Here is a 26,740-nt window from a genome sequence, read left to right on the forward strand (position 1 = left end):
GTTAAATTCTCTACCACTTACAACACATCAAAAAGAAACAAAGCAAAGGGACACAATGAAACTGCGAGATATTGAATCTATCTGTTACCTTGGTGTGGTGAGAGTATCATGGGTGTTTGCATTTGTCCGAACTCATCAGATTATACACATTAAATATGTGTAGTTCTTTGCAAATCAGTTATACATTAATAAAGCTGTTACAAATAAAATAAACAAGAAAACCAATTAATTAAGTAGACATTTTCTAGGATCTGCTAGAGATTTTTTGTTATTGTTTGTAGCATTTTTTTTTAACTGAAGAAACAGACAGTGGAATTCCTTTTCTCCATAAGAACAGATAACTAAACTTTTGTTTTCTTTGGAGCAAGGTTTCTCAACATTATTGACATTTCCAGTCAGATTACAGTTTGTTGTGGGGGCTGTCCTGTGCATTATATGGTTAGCAGCATCCCTGACCTCTAATACATGAGATGCCAGTAACACTCTATTGTTATAAGCAACACGTCACCTGACATTGCTAAATTTCCTGTGGGGGACAAAATCGCCCCTGCTTGCGAATCACTGCCTGAGGATGAGACAGTTATGATGAACACATTCAAGACTCAGTTTAATCTAATGGAAGCCTTCAGGCAAAATGAAATATATTAACCTGCTTCCTTTCACTTGTTGAGGGAAATACAAGAATGCTCATTTCTAAGGGTTGACACATTTTTGACATCACTCCTTCCTCCCCTGCATCCGTCTTTCTTTGCCCACCCACCCCCCTCTTTCTTTCCTCACTTTCCCCTTTCAGCCTCTTTTTCTTCTCTTTGTCCCAACACCTTTCTGGCATAAGACATAACATCTGTAATGCTTTTTTTTTTTTTTAATACTTCGGGTAATAACTGGGCATTTAGAGATCTTCTGGGACTTGCAATGTTGGTTGCCACTTCTTGATGCTTTATTATCTACAGTCAGGACTGATTGATATAAATGGGACACCTGTGCTCTTGGTAAAGACAAGAGCCACAAACAATGCTATGCTAAGGGCACTCTAGCAGGAGGCTAGACTGCATGAATGATGGAAAGCTTCAGAGTTGCTAGGCAGAGAAGCCGGCCTTCTTTACTGTTTTATATTGGAAACATAAATAACTTCCTTCAGTTAAAATCTGGTTGGGATGGAGGGGAGCCGTTCCAGTTAAAGGTGATCATCTTATATCAAGCCCTTTATTTTCCCCTTTTCTAAAATTTCCATTGAAATCCAAGGAATAAAAAAAAAGAGACAAAACATGTAGCTATGCAAATGTATTTCCATTGCCTTTCAAACAGTCTTACCAGTATTTATGAAGATCTGGAGAAGTGGGCATTCTCATGTTCTGCGGGTGAAAAGCAAAACAGTTTTTAGTAGGGAATTTAGCAACAGGCATCAAAAAGTTTAGAAATACTCATTTCCTTTAATCCTGATATTGGACTTCTAAATTTTATCCTAATAAAAATAAGTGCACAAAAATATAGCTATAAAAATTTTGTTTAAATATATATCATAATAGCAAAAACTAGAAACAACCTGAATATCCAACATTAATGGACTGATTGTATAAGATATGGTGTATATTTAGTGGCAAACTATGTTGTTAAAATTAGGTTGGAGAAAAACATTTTATAACATGGGAAGAAATTTATAGTGTATTAGGCTATAAAAAGCATTCTACCAAATAATTTGTGTAGGGAAGGCCAATAAATCATCACTTGAAAAATCTATTTATGGATACATGATGAAATATTGTTCTCTAAAACAATTTGGTGTGATCTTTATTTTCTCTTATTTTCTAATAGATATTTTATAAATTTTCTGCAATGACCGTGTATTCTTTCTGAAATACAAATAAACAAAGATTTGTAAAATTTAAGAAAATCTAGTGGGGTACTCTACACAGAAATGCCAATGACAAGTGTGTTTATCATTTGTGAAATACTTCATTTGGAATCTCCTATGATATCTTTTAAAGAATACAAACTAAAGAAAACTTTATTTTTATCCCATATGTGTATGTGTGTTATAGTATGTCCAAAACAAAACAAAACAAACCCTGAGTTAGTTAGAAGAATGTTAAGAAAAATTTAAATACGACCTGAAAAAAAATTACTCACAAAAAAATTTCATTGTGTTGAAAATAGTCTGTGGTGGGTAGGCAACTAATTATTGGTTTTCTGACTACTGGAAAAGAAAGAAGCAAAAAATTAATACATATCAGATTATTTGTAGTTTTGATCAGAAGTTCTTCTAACCAGAAGCTTCTGAATATGGGAGAATAGATAGGTTGTGGTGGTTCTGTTTATTTAGGGACAGTATTCCAAATGTGGAACAGTACAGTCCACTTGAGAATTGGTACTCCTAACGATATGTCCATTTGTCCTCGTAAATTATGTTCACCGATTGTCAGAGAGTGTCCAGAGAGAGAAAGAAAAAATACTAGAGAAAAGTCGTAAGAGACGAAGGGAAAGAATTTTTAAAAATATTCTTCCATCGCAGAGGTAAACACGAACTTCATCAAAATATCTGAGACCACCCCTCGTTTAACTTAAGAAATCATTGATGAATCATGTAAAAATATCATAATACTGAAAAACAATGGGAGAAATATCCTTAAAATAGAAAATTGGTTGCAGGGACAGTCACATGTTGTGGTTTACTACTTTGCTTCTGTGAATGTATAGTCTTGCATGTGTTTTGTTCCGTATCTTTTTAGCTCAATATATAATCGAAAATTGTTAAGTGCATGAAAAGGAGGGAAACTGTCTTGTTTTATAATTATTTCATCTCAAGTGTGCCAGATCCCTTGCCTGGAATGACTGTACCTGCCCATCTAAGGAGGCAGAGCTGGGGGGCTTCAGAGAAGTGTTCCCCAAATCCCATACACTATCACCTTTGAACATTGAGGGATTTAAAAGAAACACACTAATCTTTTTTGTCAAGTCTAGTGGGGAAGTGCTGTATACAACAGCCTTACCTCAGAGAGTCTGAGTGAGTGTCACATCAACAGGAAGAGATCTGAGAAGACAAATATCTAAGTTTGCTTAACTTTGTTTAACCTGGATTTCCACAACATTTCCGTCCAGAAAGGCTTTTCATTGGTAATGCCTCTTAACATCCTGTGGGCCAAGTGTTCTGTGGAATACAGCTCAGAAAGCACTGGTCAAGATGATTCAGACTTCACAAGATTTAATTATTCAGATTATTTGTCTGAAAGTGTTACCACCACTCTGCAAGGTCAGAATCATCAGCATGATTTTGTCATTTCATACTTTGGCCTAAAATCTGGGCTGGATTCCTATATTTTTAAAAGCCCACAGGAAATTAGAATTCAGTGTTGGCTTTGAAAGTCATTGCACTAGAATCAATTTAAAATAATGCCAATACAATTACCAATATTACTATTACTGTGATAATGCTATTGCTATTACCTCTTCAAAACTCTTTTTCCCCTGCTTATCTCTTTGTCACTGCCTGTTGACTAGTTGCCATGGAAGCAAATATACCACAAAAACATGAAGGAAAGCATTCTGGACAGTATGTTCAACTGTCCAGTTCAAGGTCCAGTTAGCTGCTTTCATTTCTAGACAACAGTGATAGCAACAAATTCTTACCAAGTGGATCACAAGAGCTAGTAAGAAGCCTCTAAGAATAAGGAAACTTTCTGGTAGTCAATTAAATTGAGTAGGTGGGCGATCAATCCATCTTATCCTGCCTTCCCCATTTGTGTCCGTTCTCTGCTCTTGGCAGGTCCTGCTTGCACCCCACCCACCATCCTCCCTGTGGTCCAGGAGCAGACATCTCCCGCCTCCCCGCAGAAACCTCAGTATAGCAGTGATGCCCAGACTCCTGCTCATCTAGCATCTGGACATCTCGGCTGGACCCAAACAGCCCTTTGGAAGGAATCCCTAAGAGACATTTAATGTCTTTCTGCCTTTGCACTCATCCCTGTGAAATGACCCCCAGCTTTGCCCCAGGGATATGTAGATTCATACCCTGTTTGAAATGACCAACAGAGAGTCGCTTTCCAAAGCAGGGATAGTCCTTCTGTCCCACCTCTGCCTCTACTCTTGAGATTCAGGTGGGACAGAAAAATGAAAATCACAAGAGCTGGCATATTTACTTGTGTTCTGTCCTTTTGGAATCCCTTCCCCTCTTACAGTCCACATTTTGGAGAAGAAACTTAAGGGGAAAAAAAACTTCCTAACTTTTTCTTCCCCTGTGTTTTTATCTGTTTGAGACAGTGTCCACTGCCGCCCATAGGACGTCATCCTAAGTGGGCAGCACACTCCTTGCAGGCCTCCTCCCTTCCTCTCAGTCTATGTGCATTGTTCTTCAGCCTTCTCTGGAAAGGGAACAGGGCTATTGGCTGGCAGATACACTGTTTACGCCCTAGGGAGACACAAGCAGTATACTGGACTCATAGTTCCTGCCTTTTCAAGTGGGACCAAAGGTATTATATTCCCAAATATGAAGGGAAGAAATTCAGGAAATGACTTGAAAATCATCTCATGTGTCTCCCCTCTCCTTTTCCTCCCCCACCTCTTCTCATAATGCCTTATTTTATTTTATTTTATTTTATTTATTTTTAGAGAGAGAGCACAAGCCAGGAAGAGGGGCAGAGGGAGAGAGAGAGAGTCAGTCCCAAGGACACTCCATGCAGAGCACGGAGCCCGAAGTGGAGCTCTATTCCATGACCCTGGGATCATGACCTAAGTCGAAATCAAGAGTCGGACTCAACCAACTGAGCCACCCAGGCACCCCAATATCTATTTTAAAGTACTATCTTGGGGCATCTGGGTGGCTCAGCCAATTGAGCGGACAACTTTGGCTCAAGTCACAATCTCACAGTCTGTGAGTTCGGGTCCCGCATCAGGCTCTGTGCTGGCGACTCAGAGCCTGGAGCCTGCTTCTGATTCTGTGTCTCCCTCTTACTCTGTTCCTCCCCACTCACTCTCTGTCTCTCTCTCTCAAAAAAAAAAAAAAAAAAAAAGTAAAACATTAAAAAAAAATTAAAAATAAATAAATAAAGTACTCTTTTATCCTAAACAGGAGATAGAGGGTTCAGTGAACTTTGCCACTGATTGCTTTCAACTTTGGGTTTCTTGGTGTTCTTTGCAAATTGAAGTTGACACATTCAAACTTTATCCTTTTTCCATAATGCCCAAGGCAGTCTATTTTAAGACTTAATGTCTTTTGTGGAATTTATCTCTTTGCGTCTGCCTCTCCTACCAGACTGTACCCTCAAGATGCATGGGCCCAGCACAGCAGCAAGCATATTATAAGGATGCATGAAATGTTTGTTAGATGGAACTGTTGAACCTCACTTGCATATCTACACCTGTGAGCCTTGTCCTACCTCTATCAGGAGTAATTTCCCTTTTCTGTGTACTCGAACAATATTTGGTTATAGCTGTCACAGGATTTGCCATAGAAAATAATGGTTGCTTTGCATTTACCTCCTCTGCCAGGTGTGAGTGCCATGGGAACAGGCTTGGCACCAAATCCATCTATTTCTCTTGTGTGCTGCCTGCCTCTGAGGAGTTGCTCAGTGCTTTGAATGTAGAAAGGCAGTCATTTCTTCACAGCATACTGAAGATGTGCAAAGGAACTGTGGCTTCTTTACTTCCTGTGCATGATCTGATCTTCTTAAGCCTTACTCTGCTGGGTCTGTGTCTGTAATGGGGTGTTTTGTGTGTGTGTGTGTGTGAGAGAGAGAGAGAGAAAGAGAGAGAGATTCGTGAAAGTGGAAAGAAACTAATTATAATCCAATTTTTGAAACTCCGCCTAATCTAATAATTTAAATATTTATTTTTTTAATGTTTATTTATTTTTGAGAGAGAAAGAGAGTGAGAGCATGCATGAGTGGAGGAGGGCAGAGAGAGGGAGGGAGATGGAGAATCCAAAGCAGGCTCCACACTGTCAGTGCAAAGCCCGACACGGGCTTGAACCCACAAATTGTGAGATCATGACCTGGGCCGAAGTCAGATACTCAACCGAATGAGCCACCCAGGCACCCCCACCCGATCTAATAATTTAAATGGTCTTCTTAGGTAATTCATGTTTAAATATATTTAAGTGGGGCACCTGGGTGGCTCAGTCAGTTAAGCATCCAACTCTTGATTTCAGCTCAGGTCATGATCTCACAGTTCGTGAATTGGAGTGCTGACAGTGCAGAACCTGCTTCTCTCTCTCTTTCTCTCTCTCTCTCTCTCTTTTCTTCTGTTCCTCCCCCACTTGTTTTCTAAGTGAATAAACAAATTAAAAATAAATATTATTAAAAATTATTATTATTTTTAAAAATAATATTATTAAAAATATTAATAATATTATTAAAAATAAATAAACAAAAATATTTAAGTACGTAGACTTTCAGATTTCTGTATTTCTCTCCCTGTTACTCTCCAAGACAGCATGGGGCCTTGCATTATTGTTCTCTGACACCTCTTATCCCTCTTGTCCCCTTGGTCACTGAAAGTCTTAGTGACAGCTTTAGCTAAGGTCTGTATTTCTCCCCACTGTTTTGGCCCTGCTCAGCTCCCGTCGCACTGTCCCCTCATTGAGGTCTGTCTGTAACTCCCACTTGGCTCCTGGGTTGGGAATATGTCCCTGTAGCCCTCAGTCATGGCAGCATTCATGGTAATCCTGCCAGTCAGCTCTATCAGCTATCCCATGTCCTTCTGCAGGGCACAGGGCACCTGTGACACCTTCCTCCTTACCACCGGGAGCCAAGGGAGATTTGAGTGATAGGAACTGTCCCTCCCTCTGTCTAACTATCATACAGTAGCAGCTTGTATTGTGATGTTGCTGTGCTGGGTTGGTGTGAAAATGGCCTGGGAATCCTCCTTGCTGAGTTCACGAAAGGCTGAGTTACTCAATTCTCTGTGTTCCCCTGACCCATTCAACAACCTCCCACCTCAGGACTTTGGACTAGGACACTACCCATGTCCAGACTCTTCTTTCTGCCACTTCCTGGAGATTTGTCATGGTCAGAAAGGCTGTTGGCAGCAGTGGAGTTTATTGGCCGGGGGGTTGGGGGGGCGGGGAGATGAAAACACAGCATAGTCTCTTTTGTTCCATACCAGCGAATTCGGGTAGTGGAATTTGCTGCATGAGGACAAACTAAGGTTTTAGGTGAGGGAAGTCTAAAGCAGTAGGTAACCTGGGCCACAGGTTTTAGCTTTTCACTTTTGATTTGATGGCATCTTTGTGGAGACAAATGTGAGAGTGCAAGGGCTGTGAGAAAAAGTGAAGCAGGAATCCACACCTGGTCCTCAGCAAGCGATAGTAAATAGCCCAGAGCCAAAGCACACTCAGAAGTGGCTGTTCACTGAGCCATATGTGTGATTATCAATTTTAAAGACCAGTCGGTCTCCAACTCTAGTAGAGATGCTCATGATGTTCTTAGTTCACGCTGGCACTGGACCGAGCTCAGCCACTTCTCAGGTTCTGCAGGGAGACCTATAATCAGGTCTGGTTGGCCTTTGGTCCCGTGGACAGAGCAGGTGTCCCCTCTCCTGCTTGACCAGGTCATGGCATCAATCACTGAGCCCCAGTTTTGCGGGTTTGCAGTCCCTTTGGGAGAAAGGAAAATTCCTCTCCAGAAACCCTCAATAGCGTAGGTGTGAAGGCACCACTGTTTCTCAAGATTTGACAGATCTCATGTACTCTTCCGAAGTCAGTATCCAAGTGTGGGACGTTTTGTGATTCCGTTGGGGTCTCTGTTTTCTTTGACAGAGAATCATTGAATGGAATTGTTCCCTCCTCTTTCTAGTCCTGAGCCAGAGTCTGAAGCTCAATAAGCCTCTTCAGAAAAAAATTCTTCTTTTCACATTCAATAACAGAACATATTACAACACCACAGAGGTTCAAATGTCGTTAAAAAAAACTTACAGATTGTGTGCTGAGTTTTAGGAGGTTTTCAAAGTGCTGAATGAGGAAGTCCTGGTGCCACGGAGGCTCACGCTGCTCATGAGGGGAGAACTCCAAAGCACCAGACAGTATTTTTTAAATCGTAAAAATTACCATCCTGAACACTGAGGAATAATTTACTTGGCATAAGCAGAGGGCTTTATCCATATTGATTCATCAATATGTGCTACGATTACTGCTAATTCCTTTGTAAATCAACTCTCCTTATAAATTCTGGTAGAAAATAGCTAACAGGGGATGGGTTGTGTTCCTAAATAGTTATGAGAGTTGGGTCCTGTATTAGCATTTACCTTGTTTAGTGACCTGAGCTACAGCAAGCTTGTGTTTCTAACCGTAGCGGGGGGGGGGGGGGGCACTATTTTAATAGAAGAGAAAGTGGAATAAATCCCAACCCTCAAGTACAAAGAGAAGTGGTGAGTGAGGTGATGATAATGCCTGAATAAAAAGTCCCCTTGACTCTTTTTTTTTTCCTATTAATATAGCAGAAGAATGGAGGATCTTTTGGCTTTTGACACATTCTGCTATTAGATTGTGCTAGAGCAGTCAGACAATGAATGGTAATGCACCACGGGTCCAGATCTCTACCTGCCCCCCACCCCAAAGCTCTAACAGAATGATTTACAGTTGGCAGGAAATTGAAAGGTAATTAGGTTGAAAACAAACTTCAAATGTTAATAATATGCAAATTGGTTTCCTGTTTCATTGGTAAGGACTGTACAATACAACACAATCACCGTGACAGGTTCTTTCACACCCTTGCCTCCCTGTCGTCACCCCATCAGCCTCATGCCTAGCTCTGGATTTCCTTCTTCACAGACCCTTCGTGGCCAGCCTGCCTCAGGGAAATTACCCGTGAAATGAAACGGACTTCTGAGGATGAACTGGAAAGGGAGAGCACAAATGCAAGGAGGGAAGGTGCCTCATACCTTAGAGCTCCGCAGGTGTTGTGGCCAGGAAAGGTGGGATCAGGGACCCCTTAGGAAAGTCACCCAGCAAGCCAAAGGAAAGTCACGTAGCAAGTCAACCATTTGCTAGCATCTCAGTTTCTTCAGCTGATCCTGAGACTCTCCAGCCTGAAATAGCCTTGAGTCTTTGGTTCTTACCATGCTCCAAACATCACTGATTGTAAGCCCTTGTTGGATCCTCTCCAAGGCCATCGTACAGTTAACAGCTCACCCATAAACATTTCTCCCTTCCCCTGCTGAAACCAAGCAGAAGGATCTGGGAGGTAGATACTAAACAGGCCACATGAACAGAGAGACCCCTGTAAAACCAGTCAGGGTGAGGACAACGTCAGTCCAACCTGTTATCAATATTCCATTGAGCTGTAGGGCTATGTCCTTTTTTCTAAATTAAAATTTTTCTTTCGAGATGGATTCAGATTATTGTTAGAAGTAATATGGAGAGAGTCCCATGTACTCTTTACCCAGTTCCCACAATGGAAGCATCTTGTAAAACTATAGTGCAACCAGGATATTGACATGAGCACAATCCACTTATCTTTCTCAGATTCCCCCAGTTTTATTGTACTCATGTGTGCATGTGTGTGCACAGATGTTTAGTCCTGTGCAACTTTATTAGGCATGTTGGTTTGTGCATTGTTCCCACGGTCAGGATCCAGGATAGTGCCACCATCCCAAGCTCCCTTTTATGCTCCCATCTTTGTCCCACTCTCCTCCCCCTTCCTCTCCTGGCAGCCAATAATCTGTCCTTCGTATCACAATCCTGTCGTTGTAAGAATGTGATATAAATGGAATCATATAATACGTAACTTTGGGATTGCCTTTTTTCACTCGGGATAGTCTCCACGAGAACGATGTCATATTTGTCAGAAAGTTTGGGAAGTTATCCCATAATCAGCATGATTATGGTTCTCAGTTTAAAAAGATTATCAAGTTAACAAGCCCCCTTAATATACAGTTAGTATCCCATTTGATCTTCTCAACAGGGTAGAAACAAAAGGGTTAAAAGGAAAAACAAGTATAGGGGCGCCTGGGTGGCGCAGTCGGTTGAGCGTCCGACTTCAGCCAGGTCACGATCTCGCGGTCCGTGAGTTCGAGCCCCGCGTCAGGCTCTGGGCTGATGGCTCGGAGCCTGGAGCCTGTTTCCGACTCTGTGTCTCCCTCTCTCTCTGCCCCTCCCCCGTTCATGCTCTGTCGCTCTCTGTCCCAAAAATAAATAAAAAACGTTGAAAGAAAAAAAAAAGGAAAAACAAGTATAGATGACAGGATTCCATTTCCTAGCTGTGGCAGAGGTTGGCTGGCTCTCCAGCAAACCAGCTCCCTCCTCCTCCAGGGCATACAGCCAGACTACATCCTCCAGCTTCTCTCTTGGAAAGGTGTGGCCATGAACTGGGCTCTGAACAATGGAGAGTGACCAGAAGTGATGAGTTCCAATTGCGGCCTGGTTCCTAAAACCCTCCCACATGTGTCCTTCCACATTCTCTTTCCTTCTGTGGCTGTCTTGGAACCTATGTCAAACTTAGTGGAGCCACAAGGTGAGATGAACAACCCTGATCGAACTTTCCCGAATCTCTTGACCTTTAGAGTTCTGAGTCACCAGAGGTGTGGGGGTGGCCACTGTGGATTTGGAGGCAGTGGAAGAAGGGAGGGAACAGTTACTGACTGTAACACCTCCTCTCCTACCATTTCCTCCCGGGACCTGATGGGTCTGCTGCCTGTTCTGGTCCACGCACTGCTCTGTCCTCACACATGCAAAGCACCCTTGAGTCATGTTGGGAGTCTCTTACAGTTTTCTTTGAGTTTTTTTTTGGTTTTTATTTCTACAATTCTTCTGGAATTAATCTTAAGGAAGGGAACTGTGCTAATTCTGCATCTTGTTAGCCATTCTTTGCAGGTTTTTATCCACGAATTAATTTTATTTGTATCTGTTATAAAAGAAAAATAACCCAAAAGTGGATTTATCTTATTAAAATATACTGTGTTTCTAGTATGGTAGAATTTCTGTGATTTTGCTGGGCGAGTGAACTTTACTTAGCTTCTCTGGATAATCATTCCAACACAGTGCAATTCAGGTTGAATAAGGAACTGAATTCAGGAAGGAAAGTGAGGGAGCCATGGGGCTGGGCTGATTCTTAAGATGTAGAGAAATTTGTCCATGTGTGGTTTCAACCTGCCTAAATCTTCCTGCAGATTTCCCTCCTATTTCCGCTCATCTTCCTTTTTTCATTACCACCATTCAAAGACATTTTTAGTCCTTCTCATTTCTTTGGTCTGTCCCAACAGATGTTTTTGAAGTGGCATGTTTATTAGCAGAGAAAAGTGATGGTGATTCTTTGCACATGAATAGCTGCAAATGAAAAATGGCTTCTGGAACTTACCTCTTCGTAGGCTGGCAGGATTTCGTCTCCATCTCCCTCCACAGCCCCTAGCATGGCCTGTGGTAGATTCTGAATGATGCTCTGAGTTTTCCTTTTCATTCTTTTTATTTCTTTTTCCTGAAGAAAGCTGGCCAATAAAGTGGGTTCTCACATTAGCACTCTATTCTAATAAGCTCTGCCCACCTAGAGTCATACTTTAGAGAGACAATGTCTTCCTTCAGGAGTAAAGATTTTCCTAGCATAATTGTGTGTCTTGCACTTATTTTTTAATTTTTTTTTTTTGCATTATCTCTTTTTAACAGAATCTGTGAGGGGTGTCTGGGTAGCTCAGTGGGTTAGGCATCCGACTCTTGGATCTTGGGTCATGTTCTCGTGGTTCGTGACACTGAGCCCCAGGTCGGGCTCCGTCCTGGGATTCTCTCTCTCCCTTTCTCTCTGCCCCTTCCCCCACTCAAGTAAATGAATAAACTTAAAAAACAAAACAAAACCTAGAATGTGTGAGTTGAGTGACAGTGAAAACAAGTAAGGGATAAACTAGTATTAAAGAATTATTTCTCTAGAAGACCAAGAATGACTAGAGGGAACCCCCTTTCTAAATCAATACATTATATGATCATAAGAACTCGATAGGAACAAAGTCAATATTATCAACTCAAAATGAATTGATACTTTAACCCTAGGTCATAATACCTCCTGGAATACCATAAAAATACAAGGCTTCTCCTGGTCTAAACAGTGCTTTCTGCCTGGTGTTGATAGTGAGTTTGCATGCATGTGCACTCACATCCTCTCACTCTCTCACCCACAAACATGCATCCTGAAAGGAGATTTACTCTGTAGAACAGAAAGTAAGAGAAGACTGAATATTCAGGTATGTTCATGGTGTAGCTTCATGAAAACAAGAGGCATCAGAGAATCCACAGCAACCTAGAGAGTATGTAGTGATACCCTCAAGTGGGCATCCAAAGAATGGGCCCATGCTGACGGAATAGAACAATCGCATGTAGACCAGGATCATTTAAAAGCAATTTATATTTAGCTGTTTTAGTTATGCTTGTAGCAGATTCCCTTGCCTACTTATGTTGTGTTTAAATTAATATAAAAGTACAGGTGCACATCCTTACACATGCCAGCTGGATATTGAGAGGAGAAGGCTAAAATAGCGACGTGGTTAAGGGACACAGGGCCAGAATTAAATGCTTTGTAATAAGTCTTGGTATTTAGGAGTATAATTTATTCAGCTTTGTTCTTTTTTGTTCAAAAACCATATTTGGTATATTTGGTCGCATTTCCAAATAAATTTTAGCACCCGCCTGTCAATTTCCACCAAATGACCTGTGGACAATTTGTTTGGGATTACATGGAAGCTATAGATGAATTTAGGCAGAATTCATATTTCTTAAATACTGAGTTTTAAATTTATGTACATGGATTATTCTTTAGGCCATTTAGACTTCTCTTAATAATATCTTACAGTTTTTTATAGAGTTCTTTTTTGTCTTTTATAAAGTTTATTTCTGGATACTTTCCTTTTTGATGCTTTTGTAATTATTTATTGCTGTTTATCCAGTGACCTTGCTAAATTCACCTTTTAATTATAATACTTGCAAATTCTTTTAGATATCCTGTCTATGTAGGATTTCATCTGTAGTACAGTTTTATTTTTCCTTTCCAGTATTTATGCCTTTTATTTCTTCTCCTTTCTTTCTTGAGCTGGTGAGAACTTCCCATATAGGCTTGAAGGGAATTAGTGGTAATACATGTCCCCATATTAGCTAGTTCAACAGGAAAACTCACCATATTTCAGTATTATGTATGATGATGTTTGCTGTAGTATTTTGTTTTAAAGACCCAGTGTCAGATTTAGGAAATTCACTTTGACTCCTTCTTTGTGAAGATATTTATCATGAATAGATGTTTTCTCAAATGCTTTTTCTAAACCTATTATGAAGAGTGTATGATTTTTTCTTTCATTTCTGTTAAAATAATACCATTTATTCATTGCTTTAAAATATTAAAGCAACCTTGCATTTTGCAAGTTTGCTTGGTGTTTGCTTTCCATTTTATTTATCTCTGGATTTAGTTTGCTAAAATTCTGTTTAGGATTTTTGCATCTATGTTTATGAGAGGCTGATCTGTAATTCTGTTATTATAATTGCCTTGTTTAGTTTTGGATGCAAGAGTATGCTGGCTTCACAAAATGAATTGGAAAATGTTTCTTCTTTTGCTTTTCTCTGGAAGATTGTGTTATGTCCTCTTTGGATGAATTCATTGATAAAATGATTTAGCACTGTCATTTTCTTTGTGGTAAAATATTAAACTATGGATTCAGTTTCTTCAGTGGATACAGAAGTATTTATATTTTATCTTTTTTCTTATAAAATTTTTTGATAAATTAAGTTGTCTGAAATTTAAAAATTTTATCTCAATTTTTAAATGTATCTGCAGAAAAGTATTTATGTTACTTTTTAGTATTTTTTAAAATGTCTCTGGGATCTGTAGTAATGTTCACTCTTTTATTCTTGATATTTGGTTACTTGTGCCTTTTTTTTGGTCTTGATCAGTCTTGTTTGGCTTAACCATTTCATTAAGCTTTTCAATTATTTGAATTATTAAATTCAATTTTAAGCTTTATTGATTTACCTAGCTTTTGGTTTTGGTGATTATTTTTTGTTATTATTTTGGCTTTATTTTTCCTAAGTAAACGTTTGTTTTCTACTTAATTAAGTTTTGTTTATTGTGTTTATTTATTTTTTTTGCTATCTTTAACTTCTTCTGGATTAACTTGTTGTTTTTCTGTTTTCTTGAGATGGGTTAACTTACTTTTTCTAATTTCTTGAGATAGATAATGAGATCACTTATTTTCAGATGTTCTTCCTTTCTGATCTAGTTAGTTAAGACTATATATTTCCAGGGGCACCTGGGTGACCCAGTGGGTTAGGCATCTGACTTCGGCTTAGGTCATGGTCTCTCGGTCCATTAGTTCAAGCCCCACATCAGGCTCTGTGCTGACAGCTCAGAGCCTGGAGCCTGCCTCAAATTCTATGTGTCCCTCTCTCTCTGCCCTTCCCCCACTCATGTTCTCTGTCTGTCTCTCAAAAATGAATAAATGTTAAAAAAATTAAAAAATAAAAGACTATATATTTCCCTCTCAGCACTGCTTTACCTGAATGCCACACGTTTGATGTATCATATTTTTATTGACATTAGAATGATTTTCTCATTTAATCTTTGACCCACGGTTATTTAGAAGTATATTCCTAAATTTTCAAACATTTAGAATATTTCTATTCATTTTTTTTGTTATCGACTTCAACCTGAGTTCCACTGTTATTAGAGAACATTATCTGATTTCAATTATTTGAAATTTGTTGATATTTTTGCTATGACCTAGCATATAGTCAATTTTGATAACTGTTACATGTGCATTTGAAGAGAACGTACTCTGCAACTGACTGTAGTGTTCATTCAGTACATGTTCAATTAGGTCAATTTTGTTAATGATATTTAAAGTCTTGTATAACATTATGTTTTTACTAGTCAATAGCGTATGTAAAAATACAGAAATGCACCTAGGCACCCAGTTGTTTTTTTTTTTTAAGTGAAAGAATAATTCGAGCCCAATAATCTATTTAAATCTATTCGAACCTCTGCCTAAGCATGTTGGGAGCCACAGAAGCAAAATTCTCTTTTATTTAGGGCATTAACAAAAGGTAAAAGTTACATGACTAGGCTATTCTTGCCAGTCATCATTTTTGTTGGTGTTCGTGCTTTTGGGGGTCACTATATCAGGATATCACATGCTCCAAACAAGTCCTTTCCCAGAAATTATTAAAACAACACTCCATACTACCACCAAACTCATGCAACACCTTATTTATCACTGTGCTCTCACATGAGAGATTATATTCCTACTGCACTGTTCAGGCTATTAGACAAGCCTAATTACAACAAAAATGTATAGAATTTTCCCACTTACTAAGTAACTGCACTCCTTTGCTCTGCTGCTAGATCTTTTAAAATGCTACTCTTTAGGACGCCTGGGCGTCTCAGTTGTTTAAGTGTCGGTTAGGGTCATGGTCTCACGGGTTCATGAGTTTGAGCCCTGCATCCGGCTTCACACTGACAGTGTGGAGCCTGCTTGGGATCTCTCTCTCCCTCTCTTTCCGCACCTCCCCTGCTCACGCTCTCTCTCTCTCTCTCTCTCTCTCTCTCTCTCTCTCTCAATAATAAATCAACTTAAATTAAAAAAAAAATGAAAATCTTATCATGCCGCTCCCTACCCCATTTAAAAATTGTCCAGGGGAATCCACATTATCTCCAGGAGAAAATTAAATTTCTTTAGCTTGGCACAATAGTCCCGCCAGGGTCTGGCTTCTTTCTACCTTCTTCTAAAGTTTTATCTCTTCACATACCCCTAAGTTCCAGCTACCTATGGGAATTTCCTGAATGGATCACAGTCTTCTGGCTGCTCCCTTAGTCTAAAGTTTGCCAGTTTTTTGTTTTGTTTTGTTTTGTTTTTTATCTCGCTTGCCTGGCTGATGCCTATCTGGCCTCCAGTGGCTCTGATGTCATCTCCTCAAGTGAGTGCCTTGTTATTTGTACATTCCCCTCCTTTTTGCTTTCTTAGCACCTTTGTCACCTCAGGGATCATGCTTGCCATGCTTCATGGCAGGTGCCTATTAGCTATCCATCTTCCCTAATTAAGGAAAAGTTGTGCATTTTCTCCTTTGGATTGTTAGAGCCTGTCACAGTGCCTGCATACAGAAAGCACCCAGCAAATGCTGAATGAGTGTTACAAGTGCAGGCACCCTAATTAATTATAAAAACAAACCAGAAAAGTACTCAGATGGCATTGGCAGATGACATTAAAACATAAATCTGAGGGTCACTTAGAGTATCCCACTTTAGGGCTGTTTTAGGAGGAATTGTTCTAATTTACTTTCTGTGGCATTTAGGTAAGTGGCAGGGGATGGGAGTGACATGGAGGAAACAGGTGTGTGAAAAGTACGCAGAGATGTTTTTGCCTTACAAATACACGGATGTGATGAACTGAAACACTGAGTGTTTTATTCAAAAGAGTTTTTAGGACTCATGATTCCCTGGAACCTGCACGGGAAGTGTTTTAAAAGATCCAGTTGCCTTTTACATTCTTTCAAATTAAACAAAGCCTGTCTGAGATAACAGCCATCCTTGGCCCCGGTGGCATTTTTGTTGCTGCTTATCCATTCTCAAAGGGAATAACCTGGGGCAGAAAGGACCGACAATAAGAAACCGTATTTCCTGGCTTTTTATTCCAGTTTATTTTTGCTTGGTAGGCTTTTCTGATGATTTCATTGTAGTAGTGTCTAAAGCTCAACGAATATATGTGCTTTCAAAGCATAGTATAGGAGGGTTTTTAGGACGTCACCTGGGTGGGGAGTAGTGCTTAGTCCATTGTAGGGCAATTTTCTGGGTTATGAAGTTGAGTCAAAAAGTTGTTTCCTAATAAAATCAACCCCATTGGTTCTGGAAAATTATCCATTCCAACTGCCTTTCAAATTCAAAAATATGGTGTTCGGCCTTTCTTCAGTTCCTCTCTTCTGATGCTTATATGCATTTCAAATAATGGCATGGTCTCAAGGTAACTCAGCATCCAGGACTTGCTCTGGGCTTGAGGGCACGGGAAGCTAAGTAACACAGCATTGCATTATATGCCTTGTAGCTGGGAAGCCCGTGGAAAGCAGCTTCTGTAGAGAAGTGGAGGACTCGGGTAAAGATGCCGTGGTTCATCCACAATAAAATTGTACCCTTCATAACAGAAAGGCATATTGCCAAAGTTTGAAAGCATAAGCCAGTCCTAAAATGGTGTTGCACTTCTATATTGGAACCATTATCTGGCAGCCATGGTGACAGAAATAAATGTAGTGCTGGAAACTATGAACATTCACGCAGAAGAGAAACTTTATTATTGGTATTGTTGTATATTTCCCCTTTCCCTCCCTCAGCTTTCTCCCTCCCTCCCTTTCTTTAGGTGCCTGGACCAAAATTTCTTATGAATAGTATTAAATAGCTAGTTATATAGAGTAGAGCTGACCTGGGATTGGTCCTTTGGGACCTTGGCTTTTAGGTGAAATGAATCCACATGGAAAAATACCCAGACAAATTTCACTGAGAAAACAAAGGAGGGCATCCGAGCCTTCCTCCTTTAGCTAGTCTTCTCCAAAGTTAACAAAAATACTTTATAACGTGGGTATGAGAGATCTTGGCTATTTTTAGACAACTCTTCTTAAGATGGATTCAAATCTAGGGATTTGGTGGCAGTGGTGAAAGAGCTAATTTGAAACTCTTCCATTCACGAAGCTACAGACTCATGTGGTAGGTAGGGAAGGACAGGGCATCATATTCCAAGAAGGATAAGGAGGAGAGGGTGTAGAGGGGGCCAGTGGAGAAACACCCACCTGAATGCTGTCTTAGAGCTCAACAATATTTGAAAATAAGGACATTTGGAATTTTCTAGGGTTTGTGTGGTGGCTGCATAAAGCATAAAGCTGGCAGCTATGTGGACAGGGACAGCTATGGCTTGTGTTTGATGGGTGCCAGTCCAAATAGGAGCTGGGCGTCTAAAAAGTTGGTCACCATTTACTTCTTTTTTTCTAAAAAAAAAGTTTATATAGTCTTTCTATTGTCGTGTTTTGTTTCTTTTAAATTTCTTTTCCTGTCTCAATATGTTTGCTTTTTATTACATTATGATTTCCGCTCTCACCTTTGTTTCACAGATCCATGTTTTCTTGAATTTTATTGAACACAAAGCAGATGTTCCCTGAAACTTACTTCTGTTGCCATTAGTGAATTTTCTTTTTGAAAGTGAGTCCTTGCTCTTCATTTTGAGTGCTGCATTCTCTTTCTTTAATGCTGAATCTTTTCATTGATATGTTTTATATATATTATATATATAATAATATATTATATAAGTATATATTATAAGTATATACATAAATATATATATGATATATAATATATAGTATATAATAATGTGTGTATATATATATATATGTATATATATTTCTGTTTAGTTGTTCTTGAACAAAGAGAGGTGACTGTCAACTAGGTGCTCTCCGTAAACACACTGAGTGTGTCCTAGGTTTCCTTTGTGTCCACCAGGGTGTAGGTAGAATCTTTTGCTCATCTTGTAAGCCAGGGAAATGGGAACAGATAAGAATTTTTAGTACTTCTTACGCATCCTAAAGGTACTTTATTCTGTATTATTTCTTCTCTGGGTTTGTTGAAGTCACTCAGTTATGGGTTTGCTTCTGTTTACAACTTTCTGTCGTGTCAGACCTTCACAGCGGATACATAAATGTGGCTGTGCCCAATGTCTGACTGGCACGACTGGTGACTACATCAGGATGGAGCCCCACACTGTTGATTTTCTGCTACTTGTGGTACCAAGCCTGGGACTTTCCAGGGGAGATGATTTTCAGCACTCTAACCTGAACTGTGGAGTGGGATTCCAGGTGATGCTTTCCCTGGGAGCCCCACTCCTGTTCTGGCCTGTGGTCCTGGTGCAAGATCACAAGATGATACCCAACTCTTCTAGACTTGTATTGCCCCGATATTGTGCTTTCCTGGGAGTAGGGATCTTTAAGAATAGTGGATTCAAAGCAGTATTCCATATAATGTTCTTAATAATTTCAGTTGTTTTTGACGATTATAATTGCTTTTTGGTTCATAAAAGTGACATAGGAAGCCCTTCTACTAGGAACAGGAGCTTGTCTTGGGAGAAGACCTCTCAGTCATTTTTATATTTCCTTGGCCTTATATAATTAGGATTGTGTTTCATCTGCCATTTGTTAAAATTTTTGAAACTACTTGTCTATTTTGTAAAGACTGGCTTAGTTAAATCTAGGTCATGAATTCACAATCCATTTAATGGAGAACCATGAATGTACTCCCACCCTTGAAAGATCACTGTCCTAGAGTATACCTTCAAGTTTATTGTTTTTTTGTTTTGTTTTTTTTTTTGGAAAATCATATTAATGATGGATTTTTGAACTTATCCACACCTGAGACTATATTTGTAGGCAATTCTACTGTATAGATATAGACATAGATCTCTTGAATTATACCACATTATTCTTTAAAAAATGGTATTACTTTTAAATTGCTCTCTGGTATTTGGCAAATTCTATGGCCAGCTACATTTCTATTTACTTTGTAAGTCATATATTTTATTTTCTCAAACGTTTTCAAGTTCTTTTCTCTATTCCTTGAAATGAAAAATTACAACAGCAAATGTTGGATGTTTTTATTTATTTTTTCCTGGTTTTATCTGATCCCTTTTCATCCTCTTACAAAAAGCTTTCTTCAGTCTAGGAAAACTTATTTGACTAAAGCTGCTTCTGTTTGTTTATTTCTTATGGAAGCCCTATTGCAGGTAGACAGAATCATCTGGTCCTTACTTCTATTAGTCTTACGTTTTGCCTAGCCATTTTTTTTTTTTTTTTTTTTTTTACTTTTGGTTCATTCCTCTTAGGTTTTGAGATTTGACATGGGTCCTATTAGAGATTCATGTCAATTCCTGGTGGAATCTTTAAACCCCAAATGAAGGGAGAAAATTAAAAAAAATTTTTTTAAATTTACCCTCATTTGACTTTGCTGGTTGAGATTCCAGACATCTTGGGGGTAGTTGGGCCCCTGGAGGTGAGAGTCAAAATTAGAGGCAGACTTAGCCAGGAATGTGTTTTGCTAAAGAACTTCCATTCCTTATTTGGAATAGCTCTCAGGGCTCACAGCTACAACAATCTCCCCATTCTTTGGCAGGCTGGCTGTCCACTGTGTGTGAGTGACTGGTAAGCCCTTCCATGCCAACTCCCTGTCCTGCTGCCCCTGAAATCCAGAACACTTCCTAGTGCTGCTAATGGGAGCCACAGGGCTGATCCTTACCTCTAAGCCCACAGAGGCCTCTGCTGGTTTCCTTTGCCTATTTTCCCATTACGTGCTGGAGATTCACAAGTCCAGTAGTGACCATCCTCAATCTAATTTCTTCTGTATTTTATATCACTGAAATTCCTGGGAATTTCTTTTGTGTGGCTGACCTACTGTTTAAGGTTAATCCAGAACTTTTCCTCAGTATTTACAGGTGATCATTTTCATGTAGATCTGGAGGGGAGTAGTCTACACCTGGCCAAGAAGTGACCTATTATCTCTTATGATGGCAAATCTGAGGATATTTTGAAGTCAGGAATGTGGGCATAGCCTTGGGAAATGGAGACTTCATAATACTCTTAGGTATATTGCTAGAATGTTTCCTGTCTGGCTGCCTCTGATGATCAAGGTCACTGAATAACAGCAACAATAATAGTAACAATTGCCTTCAGAAAAACAAAGAGGAAATGAGGATGTTGGTCAAAGAATAGAGACTTTTAGTTATGAATAAGTTTTGGGGATCTAATATGTTTTGGTGATTATAGCACCGTGATTATAGTTAGCAAGTATTAGTTTCAAGTATTTTTTACTTGAAAGTTGCCAACAGAGTAAATCTTAAATGTCTTTGCCGCACACACACACACATACACACACACACACACACACAAACAGGTTGTAAATATTTGAGATGATGAATGTGTTAACTAATCCTATTCTGGTAATCATTTTTGCAGTATATACATGTGTCAAATCACTGTGTTGCACACCTTAAATTTATACAATGTGATGTGTTAATTATATTAAAGCTAGAAAAAATCTACATGATTGATGTGAACATATTAATATCAATTTGATTTCATCTTTATATCAACTTAGAACATTTGGTGGTTGAATCTTCCATTTTTTTTTTTTAGCTGACACTCAGAGAAGTTAAATAACTGGCCTGGTATAGCACAGCTAATATGTTGGGATATGGGGCTCAGACCCAAGGTTGTCCTCAAAGTTTCTGCTCTTTTCTTTACCTAGTGTCAAACAGCCCAAGGAGTTTGTTCAACCTCCATATCTCTGGTATTTACAGTGTTCTCAGTTACTGGACTTTGATCTTCTGCTGTCATTTTATTGCTCTCATATATGCTAACTCCTTCTCTGTGGGGATAATGTTGATATAAATAAGAGAGCATATTTTATCATTTCTTTTACATTGCCTGGAATACTTGACCAGCAGTGGGGAAGGTCTTGTCTTCATTACCTTGGTTTATCATCCAGCCTCTTCCCCTCCCCCCGCCCCCCCCCACCCCCACCCCCACCCCCCGCTTAGAGCTGGGGTATTAATCTGCAAGGAATTCCTCCTGTCCAGGAAAATAGTTTCTCTTCATGTATTCCTTATGTAGCCCTCTATGGGTATTTTGGTGGTCTGACTCTCCTTACCTATCCTGGAACACCCGTTGGCCATGAGGTTACCCATGCAGGCTCATGAAGCTGGTCACTGCTGAACAAACATAACATAGTCTTCAACACAGTGGAATCTCCAGTGGCATTTGGTGAATATTGGTGCTGCTCATGCTTTAATACGTCCAATGAGAACCAAAAAAATTGAAACCAGAGAAGCAGCAAAATCATTGGTAATTTAGGGAACTCTTAGATAAAAGATAGCTAGAAGTCTCGGGGGTGGTCAGTGCCTGGTGGATGAGAACATTTTTTGTTTTTGCTTCACATTGGCAAAAACGTATGTGTTTGTTTTATAACTTGCTCTTTTGAGAAATACTGGTCTACTCCATCACTAGATTTGTGTTTTCCTTTCAGGTATATTGGGACAAATAAAAATATTCAATGGCTGTAAAATGTGTCACTATAATTGTAAGATTGTTCTTTGTTTCCTCTATTCTAGTTTAGTCATGTCTTTTTTCCCCCTAGGCTACGGTCTTTGGTCAAACAATTAGAGAGAGGAGAGGCTTCAGTGGTAGATCTTAAGAAGAATTTGGAATATGCAGCCACGGTACTTGAATCCGTGTACATTGATGAAACCAGGTAAGCTAGAAATGACAGAAGTTAGTGCACTGATGGGAAGTTTTCTGTCATGTGGTTTTCTGAAATGTCCCCCATGGCCCATATGGGGTAGCAGTCAAATGACTGGTCATGGCACTTTAGTTTCCACAAAGGAATCAGGTAGATTTTCACCCTCACACATCCTCAGTACCTCCTCATCTAGAGAAGAAGCTACTTGAACTTCTCTCACATGGCCTTTATGACAATGAAGTGAGATAATGTAAGAGGAGAAGAAATGATTTTTAAAAATATGGTAAGATTTCTTATCAAGTGTAGAGTTCCACTGTAATTATTGCACATTGTCAGCCTCAGCCTAAAAATTATGTTCGTGTTTTAATTCACATCTGTCTCTAAGCGGAAACTCCTGAAGTGATAGTGAAGCATTTATCCCCTTAAGCACTGAGAATTCCTCCTTCAATCTTACATGTTACTGATTTTCTTAATAGACTCATCCCACTTGAATTACCCAAAAGTATGAAAGCACTTCCAGTCACCAAATGCATTTGAAAATAGCAAAACGGCTTTTCTTTTGAAAAATGTTGACATGGTAAATATGAAAATCTTATCTTCTTTTTCCTAATTCAGACAGGCTCCTCTGTCAGTCTTACTTTCCTGTGCCAGATTCCAATCTGAAAGGATTTCCCCCTGATCTAAGAATTATGTATGTGGCTTAGTGTTTGGTGACATGCTTGGTTCCTAATTTAAGGAAATTTGATATCTTAGTTTTTTCCCAAATGTTTCATTTTCTCCCCTGCCCCCCAATTGATGTGTCTAAAGGGGGGGAAAAAAGAACCTTTTTTAAAAAACCCTTTTTATGAACACCTGTTTATACTGCTTATTTTTAGCAGGGCTTAATATAAATATAAAATATAATTTTATTATAACTCATTACTATTTATGTTCTCTTCTGGTGGTCTGACCTATGAACAAGTTTGAAAAGTCAGGTAAGCACATCTGACTTACGTAACTGAGCTCAAATAAAGAACTGAATTATTTTGGAAATTTTTCTTGAATTTAGAATTTAAATTTCTATAATGTGCTATCAAACTAGAAAGAATATCAGTTGACATCATTTCAGATGTTTATTATTTCAGAGGACTGGGTTGATGTGATTTGGATAATATTTTACAAAGTAGTTCTTTTTCTCTTAAATTAAATTTTAAAAAAATATTTATTTTATTTTATTTTAAACTTATTTTTATTAAAAATTTATTTATAATTGATGTATAACATTGGGTAACTTTCAGTTGTACAGTGGGTTGATTTATTATATGTTATATATTATAATATTACCGCCATAGCGTTAGCTAACACCTCTATCAGGTCACATAATCATCATTATTTTTTTGTGGTGGGAACAATTAAGATCTAGTCTCTTAGCAACTTAGGAGTTTGTGATACAGTATTATTGTCTATAGCAAAGTCTTTAAATATTCTTTTTTTAAACCCAAAATAATGCCACATGGTCCATCTCTAAAATAAACCTCCCTGTGAATGCATGTTTAAGTGGAGGATTTATATCCCATTCAAATTCCACAAACCTAGGAATACAGATACTGGGTGCTCCTTAGTGCAGTGGGTCTGAGACCTACAGCCTGAGATGGAGTATATTTGACTTCCTCTGAGTTCTGTGTTTCTTTGTCCAGTCTGGTAGACAGAACCATTCTGAAACATAAATGGTGAGGTTTTACAAGCCTTACTAAAAACATGCTATATTTTTTGTGGTCATTTTTATCTGGTTTCGTTGTACCTATGTATGCAGGTGGGGTAGAAAGAAGGAGCAGCTGTTTTGAACAGAGAGCTCTAACTTCAGATTTAATCTCAGTGTCCTGGTTGTATTTCCTCCATTCAGGCGACTCCTGGATACAGAGGATGAACTCAGTGACATTCAGTCAGATGCAGTGCCTTCTGAGGTCCGAGACTGGCTGGCCTCCACCTTCACGAGGCAGATGGGGATGATGCTCAGAAGGAGCGAGGAGAAGCCACGGTTCAAGAGCATTGTCCATGCAGTGCAGGCCGGGATATTTGTGGAGAGGTAAAGATAGCTGTCATTCAATGACCAAAGCAGCAAAAGGAACACCAGTTTCCAACAACTGAAAGCTTTTCTTTGATTTAATTTTGGTGTCTTTATAATCCAGAAAATTCTGGTGGAAACAGATAGTCTTGAATGAGGGATTGCCAAAACATATCTATTTAATCTCTATAGCATCATTAGGACAAGCGTTTGCCTTTGCTCAGAATGCTAACTAGAAAAGATCTGGTTTGAGTTTTAAAAAAGGCCATCATCTAATCCATCATCCTTTGACATATGTGGATAGTGCCTGGATTTGGAACAGGGCAAAGATGCCTTGAGGTTGTTGACCCAGAGGGACCAGTTTGTTGAAAGACTTTGAGTTCCCCATGACACTTTCCAATTTTGTTGGCCATTTTGCTCTTTAAGTTAAATTGCCCCCTTCCCCAGAAATAGATTGCAGTAATTGATTTCTTCTTCCTATAATCCTTACTGCACAAATCAATTTATTCTTCCTATGACCCTCATTACACAGTTACAGGTTTTAGAAATGCCACATTCAGTTCAGAGTTCACCTGGGACATTTTTCTTTTTGTTTCTGACAGTTCTAAAGAACAAGCTCTTCCAAATGGGTTGCCCATAGGAGTTCCTCATTCAGGTTAAAGTGCTACTTTGCATACTGTCTATGCTGTACTATAATTCACTTCTGGCAGAAGAAGTGACCCATTTTAATAATTGACTTTCCAATTTGGGGCACAGAGATGAATTTTTTTTGTTTCTTTCCAGTGGTTCACGTATTTGGGATTGCTTTAATTTCTCTTGAATTTAACTCTTTCTTAGGCGACTTGAATGTCTATGAAAAAGGTTGTAAAGCACCATATCGTTTCTTGGTTCACCCAACGACATGACTTCTCATTATTTGTCAGCACTTAGTATAAGTGTGTGTCCTGCTAATTCCTGTTTGTAAGATATGACATTGCATTTTTCCCCTCTGACTTTGCCAGAATGTATAGACGGACATCAAACATGGTTGGACTGAGCTACCCACCAGCTGTTATTGAAGCATTAAAGGTAATACCAATGAAAAGATCTTACAGTGTACACAGTATCCTATTAAAAGTATAGTTACATTTGTTGTTAGAAAATGAGAGGCTTTCATGTACAGGTTTCCCAGTCATTCTTGACTTCTTATTTTTCACTTATCTGTTCTTACAGTATCACAATCTTTTTGCCTTTGTCTTGCTAATTTTTTTCTTTCTTTCTGTTGTTTGTTTGTTTATTTATTTATAAATGCTTATTTATTTATTTTGAGAGAGAGAGAGAGACAGGGGGAGAGAGAGAATGAGTAGGGAAGGGCCAGAGAGAGAAGGGGAGAAAAGAGAGAGAGAATCCCAAGTAGGCTCCATGCTCAGCAAGAGCCTGACACGGGGCTCAATCTCATGGTGGCGAGATCATTACCGTGAAATCATGACCTGAACTGAAATCAAGAGTCAGATATTTAACCAACTGAGCCACCCAGGCACCCTGATAATTTTTTAACTCACACAGTGTGGGTTTCATATCTTTCTGTATCACCATCAGAAGGCTCTTTGCTGATCAAAGTGGTATCATTATCTGATTATCTACTCTAAGCCCATTTTGTAGATGAAGAAACTGAGACTTAGTGAGATTTTTAAAAAGATACAATTAATTAGAGCCAGAGCTAAAGTTTGATACCAGAGTTCCAATCACATTGTAAGCTCTCAGTAACGTTTTACTGCATGAATGTGTGTCCCCAGAACCCATGTATCCTACTGTTTACCCAAGACTCCCACTGAGCCCAAAAGTTCCATGAGAAGTTACATAGACATTTGAGTCTAAGTGTGCTAAGTCCTGGAGAATTATTTTGTCAGGCAAGCTCTTGGAATTGTATAGAATATCTCTAAAAGCCTCAAAGTGGATGTATTCCTCTAGATATGCATCCGTTCAGGTCCACTGGTTTGAGGTTATCCTGGCTGTACTAAAGCGGATCTGGCTTCTGGATTTGAGGGTGGGGCTGTGCTAAGGGCCAGATCACTTGGCTCCTTGACATTGCATGATGTCTGTACATGGAATCATCCATTTGCTCAGGGACATCCTAGCATCATTACTATTGTTGAATGTATTGTTGTCTTTCTCTGAAACCTGAAACATGTATTACCTGATGATATTTTTGGAAGATAACTTAAATTACCTAGTTATGGAATCAGGGATGGGAGTGCTTAATTCAATGTCAAGAGTGAGCCTTTGGGGGCCATTTTGATTATATATTTCATAGTCTCTTTCTCTTGCTGCAAGAACATTCACTAATTGAATTTGTGAGACCCTGTATTCAGATTCTCCGTTCTCCATTTTCTGCCTCTTAGCTCATCCTAAGAACAGGAAAGATACTCAAGAAGGTTACAGCAAGAAGACACGTTTCCTGTCACTCCTTTTCAATACCCCCACCAGTGCCCAATACATTGGTGAAATT

At 39.1% G+C, this 26,740-nt stretch overlaps 1 protein-coding gene and 1 long non-coding RNA gene across 10 annotated transcripts in view; one reads left to right on the forward strand and one right to left on the reverse strand.

The window, feature by feature from the left end:
* PDE1C (phosphodiesterase 1C) overlaps positions 1-26,740 on the forward strand; it is a 504,797-nt gene that overhangs the window by 373,638 nt on the left and 104,419 nt on the right. For all 9 annotated transcript variants that reach the window (XR_008296744.1, XM_027075220.2, XM_027075221.2 and 6 more), the window contains 3 exons: positions 22,107-22,220; positions 24,091-24,273; positions 25,254-25,320. Coding sequence is in view for 8 of the 9 variants with exons in the window: in XM_027075220.2 (XP_026931021.1) it covers positions 22,107-22,220; positions 24,091-24,273; positions 25,254-25,320 (364 nt within the window). In the remaining variant the exon portion in view is untranslated. The remainder of the gene's footprint in view (positions 1-22,106; positions 22,221-24,090; positions 24,274-25,253; positions 25,321-26,740) is intronic.
* LOC128314752 (uncharacterized) lies at positions 758-20,505 on the reverse strand. The gene is made up of 4 exons (XR_008296745.1): positions 20,211-20,505; positions 11,286-11,412; positions 2,991-3,031; positions 758-1,355 (listed from the first exon to the last, which is right to left on the reverse strand). It is a non-coding gene; the product is annotated as an uncharacterized LOC128314752 (long non-coding RNA).

Source organism: Acinonyx jubatus, chromosome A2 (genome assembly GCF_027475565.1).
Source record: "Acinonyx jubatus isolate Ajub_Pintada_27869175 chromosome A2, VMU_Ajub_asm_v1.0, whole genome shotgun sequence".
NCBI lineage: Eukaryota > Metazoa > Chordata > Mammalia > Carnivora > Felidae > Acinonyx > Acinonyx jubatus.